Source organism: Ciconia boyciana, chromosome 6, assembly GCF_034638445.1.
Source record: "Ciconia boyciana chromosome 6, ASM3463844v1, whole genome shotgun sequence".
Taxonomy (NCBI): Eukaryota; Metazoa; Chordata; class Aves; order Ciconiiformes; family Ciconiidae; genus Ciconia; species Ciconia boyciana.
Window position 1 is genome coordinate 2,368,749 of NC_132939.1, and position 7,521 is coordinate 2,376,269.

General features: G+C 42.7%; 1 protein-coding gene across 1 annotated transcript; it reads left to right on the forward strand.

The window, feature by feature from the left end:
* Window positions 1–957: 957 nt before the first annotated feature.
* On the forward strand, window positions 958–1,949 carry LOC140653068 (olfactory receptor 4S2-like). Its single transcript, XM_072864714.1, is given in 3 exon segments — window positions 958–1,218; window positions 1,220–1,830; window positions 1,832–1,949. Coding segments are annotated over 3 exon segments (987 nt in total). The 5' UTR covers window positions 958–960.
* Window positions 1,950–7,521: the final 5,572 nt, after the last annotated feature.

The following is a 7,521-nucleotide window of genomic DNA, read 5'->3' on the forward strand; positions in this document are numbered from 1 at the left end:
CCGCCCTAGTTGGGGAGTAGCCAGGAGGTGAGGCAGAGAGTTCAGGAGAAAGAACGGAGTGTCCTGTGGTTGTCAAATAGAATTCAGACCCCAAAGGGTGTGCTGATATCACAGACAAGGTTATTACATATTTGCCACCTCTATCTTCATGTAGAAATTGAACACTAGTGATACTTGTGTACTGCATGGGAATGCTGCAAAGGTGAATTCATGGGTGTTTGTGAGTGAAGGAGGGTCACCAGTGGTGCGTTCATTACCCCAGTGTCACTACAGGTGTATTTATGAGGCGTTCCACACTAAGTCCAGCACTGGGGTGAGGTATACAAACCCCTGCTAATGCACCATTAATGCAAATTAGCTACAGATTAGTTCATTCATATACTGTAAGAAAAGCAGTGCAAGAAAACATGGGCCAGCTCTTCCTGTGACTGAACTTATTCAGGTCTATCACAGCCAGAGAGATAATAAGGAGTAGTTCTGTTGCAATTCTTTAGAGGACTGAAAAGGAAAGTACAATCATTACTTGCACAAGGACCTTCCTCAGGCCATGATCAAAGTGACGAGACTTGAATTATAGCCGCACCATCTCTTTTGGTCAACTTTTATTTCAAAAATCAACATTATAGGGTAAAAGTGAGTCTTGAGGGGACCTGGTAATTAGTCTTCTTTTTTAAAAGAGGCAAAGGTGAGAACCAGGATTTGTGAGGGTATTATTTCTACCACCCTCAAATAAATAATCTGAGCTTGTTATTATATACGTCAATAATACATTCTGATTTGGATATCACCTGTTATTCCTTGAGGGAAGCATTGACTTTAAATGGAAACTGTCCCAAAACAACAGCAAAGGAAATATGCTTAATATTTAACACACCAGTGGTCAGTGTGTATGAGTACTGATAATGTCCCATGCCAATGCCATAGATGGTGTCTTTTTTCTGTGCTTCACGTCCTGTCTACATGGTGTCTATGGAGAACAAAAACAATGTGACGGAGTTCACCCTCCATGGACTGACAAAAGATAAGACAGTAGCAAAAGCATGCTTCTCATTATTCTTCTATGTAGTCTTCTACATGTCTTCTATGCTAGAAAACTTCTATTCTTCTAGCATAGTCTTCTATGCTACTGTCATTCCTGGAAACCTGCTTATCGTCATTACTATAAAGACAAGTGAACAGCTGAACTCTCCCATGTACTTCTTCCTGAGCTACTTGTCTTTTTTTAGACATCAGTTACTCCACTGTCACAGCTCCCAAACTCATTTATGACCTTCTTGTTGAGAAGACCATCTCTTTTGTGGGCTGCATGGCTCAACTGTTTTCGGGCCATTTCTTTGGGTGTACTGAGATCTTCCTTCTCACAGTGATGGCCTATGATCGTTGCATTGCTATATGCAAGCTACTTCATTACACAAATATTGTGAACAAGCACGTCTGTGTCTGGCTGGCGGCAGTGTCTTTGGTGGGAGGCTTTGTACACTCAGCGGTGCAGACCCTGCTGGCCATTCAGCTACTGTTTTGTGCGCCCAATGAGATTGACCACTATTTCTGTGGTGTTCACCCTTTACTGAAGCTGGCCTGCACTGACACCTACATGATTGGTATCATTGTGGCTGCCAACAGTGGTGTGATTTCCCTGACCTGTTTTCTTGTTCTTGTTGTGTCCTATGCTGTTATCTTGGTTTCTTTGAGGACACGCTCTTCTGAAAGGCATCTCAAAGCACTCTGTACCTGCACTTCCCACATCATTGTTGTAGTTCTGTTCTTTGGGCCATGCATTTTCATCTATATGCACCCTTCCACCACCTTCTCAGCAGACAAGATGGTCTCTGTTCTACACCATCATCACGCCTATGCTCAATCCCTTGATCTACATCCTCCGAAATGAAGAGGTGAAAAATGCCGTGAAAAAGTTGTGGAGCAGAAAAGTGAAGAGGAGTGAGAAATGAAACAACACAGTGCATGTTTGTAAGATGATGTGAGCTTAAGAAACCATGGGGAGGGAAAGAAAAGTGTTCAGGAGAGACTTTCTAGTAATGTTGCTTTGCTTTTAGCACAGCTGTTCAGAATAGGGCTGATGCTAAATTCAAGGTTTTATGTAACTCATCTTCCTTGGAAACTGTCAGTCAAAAGGATGTGAGGTCACTGTCAGCTACCAAACCTCAGCATTGGGGGTGGTATTGTGGCATTTACCTTCAGGCACCTCATAGCTTTATCTTGGGTATTTGTCTAGGATTCTCCCGGCATTAGGAGAAACAACCAAGTATTTTGAGAGGTTGTTCTTTCCTACTAGCTCCTAAAAGCTTTGGAGAGTAGCATCTCCTTACATTTCTGCACAAAGGAGTGATGGTGGTACCCAGCTTCCAAGAGTAAACAAACCTTTCAGTACGGCACAGCATTGGCAGCTTTTATCTCACATATTTTGAGGTGCTAAATGAGGTGTCTGCAACTGACCAAGCAGCCTTTGGGCGGATGGGACTCATTTTGTGGTAAAATAGGACCAAGAGAGAAGTAGAAGGTTATATTAGGTCTCTGCATGACAGGAAGAGATGGCAGATTGTACTGAAACACCAGCAAATAAATAAACACCAATATGTAAATATTAAAAATGTTTTCCAGGCAGAGCATCCTATTAGCCAGAGTGTGAACTTTCAGTCAGACAACCTGCACTCCTCTGTAGCCCATTCAGTTGGGAAATGGTGGCCCAAGGTGTTTGCAAAATGGATTGTTGCCTGCTGCTGGAAGCAATCATACCACCGGTGTTCCCTTTGTGCTTGCGGTAAATGCCTTGTTATGAATACTACATTGTCATGTGCCGAATCCATGAGTTAGCTATTAAAAAGCTGGTACTAGGTGCAAGTTTGGTCATTTGCTGATGCTGATAAAAGGAGGGGAATCTTCTCTCCTTCCCCTGCCAGTGCGATTTCTAGTAATAATAATTACTATTATTACAGCTCAGTGTCAGTACCACGATTCAAAAGCTCACCAGGCTAATAGCCAAAAGCTTTCCTACAACAGTGAGTCTGAATGTTCCCATTTTTATGTATTTGGTACTTTCTGGTGAATGTGCTATCTACTTCGGTTTTGTTCTCCCTCCTGCCCCTGGTTCCTCAAACACTCATAATCTAAGCAAGCTGTCCAGTGACAACAGATGTAAGACATGCAAATTAATGACCAGGTCCCAAAAAACCTCCTTTACTATAAACCTAAAATTATGGCTATTCTTGCTTGGATAAATTTCATTTAAAGGAGCCCTGCTGTCTAACACCTTTCTGAGACCTTGAGTTTATGTCACAGGTGACCTCTATAATCTATCAGGGCAGCAATCCAAGCATGGTTAAAGACCATAAACACTGACTGATCCACAGTTCAGTGGAATTATCAGGATAACTTTCATAGCTTTACTTAGACACTGGATGAAATTTCATGTTTTGGCCAGTACTGTGGAGCTATTACACTAGTATTATCTAAGGGATAGGTATCAGTGGAAATATGAGTATTAAATATTTCTCCATACTGAAATACAACCAAGTTCCTACTTGAACACAGAAAACATTCCTTATCTTCTTAATAAGAATTTTATTGTTTGGTTGACATTTTCCTCAGCCATTTCCAGTACGGAAACGTAGAAATGCCCGTAGAATCTCATGACTCTGGGCAATGCTCTTCTACTGCAAATTGACTGACTGTAGTCAAGGCATGAATTTTCTAAAAACTTCTATTGGCACTAATATTTTGGGAAGGGAAGAGGAACAGGATGTCCTTAAAATAGTTGACAACTCACTCATTTGCCTCAAGGTAATTGGTGACACATGGAGATGAAATACAGCAAAAAGTCCTTGTTACTTTACGATGGTAGTAAAATTAGAAGCCGAACATCACTACTCAAACAAAGAATTTTTATAATTTCTCCATATTTCCAGACAGAATAGGAAGAGAAAGAGGTAGCAATGACTGACAGAAGAGGAAGGTTTATCTTCCCTGCTGTTAGGGTGTAAAAACAGGTGTGTGGTCACCAAGTTTTCCTTTCCAGATTTCCAGGTTCTTCCTCACTGGAAGGGGCTACTCCTTTCACCTCCTGAAGATGTAGCAGAAATGGCCATAAAATTCAGTAATCACATTTCTTCTTTTTCTAGATTGCATGCTTTCAGAGACTAGTTTCCAGTCTTTAAAGTTCATGCCATGTGTTTGGTTTACCTTGGCTAGCTGCAGGACACCCACCCAGCCCCTCCTCAACAGGACAGGGGGAGAAAGTGAGATTAAAAAGCTTGTGGGTTGAGATAAAGACAGGGGGATCTCCTCCCAACTAACATCATGGGCAGAACAATCACTTCAAGCTGATCTGAACTTGAGCTATAGTTCTCAGTGGCATATCACCACTGATATCTTTAGTCTGCGCAGACCTTTCTTTGTCTTGGGGAATGAACATTCATGTTAGTTTATCTTTTTATCTCATCCTGATGAGGCATTGATCCAGTCTATCCTTGGGTGACTGAAGTTTCTCACCAATGCCACCTGTCCTAGCTCAGCAGCTTCTCACCTCTCTGATCTCAAGCAACATTTCCTGGTGCCCGACACTGTCTCAATGTGGGGATAGGTAGTACAACCCTACATTTATGTTTTTATTATTAGAGACTTTTTTTTTTTTCATACAACGGGCTTCTGAGTGCTTAGAAGTGTGTGGTGTCTTATCCTCTCTTTAGCAACTTTCAGGACTCCACGACAGAAGGTCATTGAGCAAATTGGTGTGCTGTTGCATACCAAGGGACCCAGCCATCAAAACTGTTTAATAAGGCCCTTGGGTAGCTGCTTGGAGTTTGATAATGACACAGTTCTCACAGGTCCAACTCCACTAGCGGAAAATCTTTTGCCTATGTTTAGTACGCAGTATGTTACAGGAGTATTTATACGTTGTGCTGGGACGGGATGACTTTAGGGAGAAGGAAGATGCGGGAAACACAGAGGTCAGTTCAGAAAGCCTTGGAGGTGTTGCCTCATTGGATCTTTCTGTCTAAATGATAGACGGAAAATGGGACATTGATACCATCACAGTAAAATTTGCCTGTAACCTGTCAGGAAAAGCAAAATCGCTTGAAAACCTCCTGAAATAAATTTTTATGCAACAAGAAACTTAAACAAGAGCAAGGATATGGCAATTACAAGCAGGAGGAAGAAGAGTGAAACAATGCCCTGACCTGTCGGATGAATAACTTGAAACAGATTTGGAGTGAATGGCTTAAAATGTTTTCAGACAACAAATGCTGCGGAGTTCAGACTTGAAAGTTCATGTTGTATCAACGTTTAGTAACTGGGTACAGTAGTAACCAGTTTTTCCTCTCCTTTGCTTATTTTCTTCATATCAGCCACGGCACATTAAAGCACATGCGTGTGGTTGTGTTTGTTTATGTGAAAGGCAGAGAGAAATGCTTGGTAATCTGTTGAAAAATATATAGAAAAATGTAAGTACTACTGTGAAGTTTTGGTAATTTGGATCCTTCAAGGCAGCTTCATTTAACGTTGATGTCATCGCAGACATCTAGCATGGGGCAGGTATCTGCTCTCCATTTATACTCAAGGACAGATGTACTATCTTCTATGGTATAAGTCATCTCACCGTAATGTAATGATCTAAACAAGGTAAACTGAGTCATGCTTTTAAGGTGTTTATTCCTCTTCGTTGACTATACAGGGAGCCAGAGCTGTTATGTTCAAACTGTGATGCCTGTTCTGCAGGTCTCTGTCTAGTACAACGTCAGGGATCGCTATAGACAGTTCACCCTCTCTGCAGCTGCGCTAGCTCTGGAAGACTACCGAGCCCTTGGGAGAGACAGAGAGGAAAAAGTGGGATCATTTCTAAACTAGTGCTGTGATTTGCAGACATATATTCTGAATTATGCATGAAGCAAACCTGTTTGATGGGAAAGAAAAACAGTCTTTGAGAACTACCGGAAAGTGGTAGAGAGTAGAGCAGGACCTGAGGAAAGTGCACAGGTATGAGCAAAAGGCAACAGAGGCAAATATGAAAAACCGCCACTGCTTTCTTAGCAGTAACCTCCTGCTTGCTGACTTATAAACTCTTAGGCAGTGTCCTGGTTTCGGCTGGGACAGAGTTAATTTTCTTCCTAGTAGCTGGTATAGCGCTGTGTTTTGGATTTAGGGTGAGAATAATGTTGATAACACGCTGATGTTTTAGTTGTTGCTCAGCAGTGCTTACACTGGTCAAGGACTTTTCAGCTTCCCATGCTCTGCTGGGTGCACAAGAAGCTGGGAGGGGGCACAGCCAAACTGGCCCAAGGGCTATTCCATACCATAGGACGTCATGCCCAGTATAGAAACTGGGGGAGTTGGCTGGGGGGCAGCGATCGCTGCTTGGGGACGGGCTGGGCATCAGTCAGCAGGTGGTGAGCAGTTGCATCACTTGTTTTTTCCTGGGTTTTGTTCCCCTCTTGCTCTCTTGTTGTTTTCCTTCTCATTGCAATTTATTATTATTTTTTTGTTCCAATCATTAAACTGTTCTTATCTCAACCCATGAGTTTTCTTACTTTTGCTCTTCCGATTCTCTCCCCCATCCCAGCGGGGAGGGAGGGTGAGTGAGCAGCTGGGTGGTGCTTAATTGCTGACTGGGGCTAAACCACAACAGGCAGAAATGAGCAGCTAAAGAATTTCCTGGTGTGACTGCAAGTGAAAATGAGCATTCCTCTGCTGGTCATGTTTTAACCTCCGCAAGACAGTGAGTGTATTTGTCTACTGAAGATCTTGAAAAATTACTCTGAGCAACAAAGAGGTAGAGAAACTGTGCAGACAGAGTTTTGCAGCTTCTGCTATGTTAGAAAACACACTTTCTTCAGGAAAGCATGTTCTGTTAACAGCAGGCCTAAGAGAGCACTCAAGCTACTAAACTGCTGCTAGCTCAATGGAGAGGAATTTCAAGCATTGGACCAGGCTGCCCAGGGAAGTGGTTGAGTCACCATCCCTGGAAGTATTTAAAAGACATTTGGATGAGGTGCTTAGGGACATGGTGTAGTGCTAGGTTTATGGTTGGACTCGATGATCTTAAAGGTCTTTTCCAACCTATACGATTCTGTGATTCTGTGATTCTGTGAATACCAGTGAAGAACCTCCTAGACCTAGTTTCTGTGCATTTCTGTGTTTCTAGTTTCTGTGTTTCTAGTTTCAGAGTGGACAAGTGAACTGGAGAGCCCTTTTTTTCATGGCTCCTGTCCTGTGAGAGTAGAATGTGATTCCTCCCTGACAGAATGGGAGCATGCACTTCGGCACACCAACTACAATGCAGAAAAATAGTGGTTGGAGTGAGTTCAGGAGTGAGAGTCAGTGTGGAGGGGCCAGAAACCTGAAAAGGGAGTGGGAAGGCAGGAGAAGAGAGGCGGACAGTGCTCTTTGCAAACACTGCTCACCATAATTTATGATGTGACACTGTGTTTTCTGTAGCAGGCAGAACAGCAGTAAAAGCATCCTGCTGTCATCATCCATGAACCTCGGAGCTGTAGCACATCCCCTTCT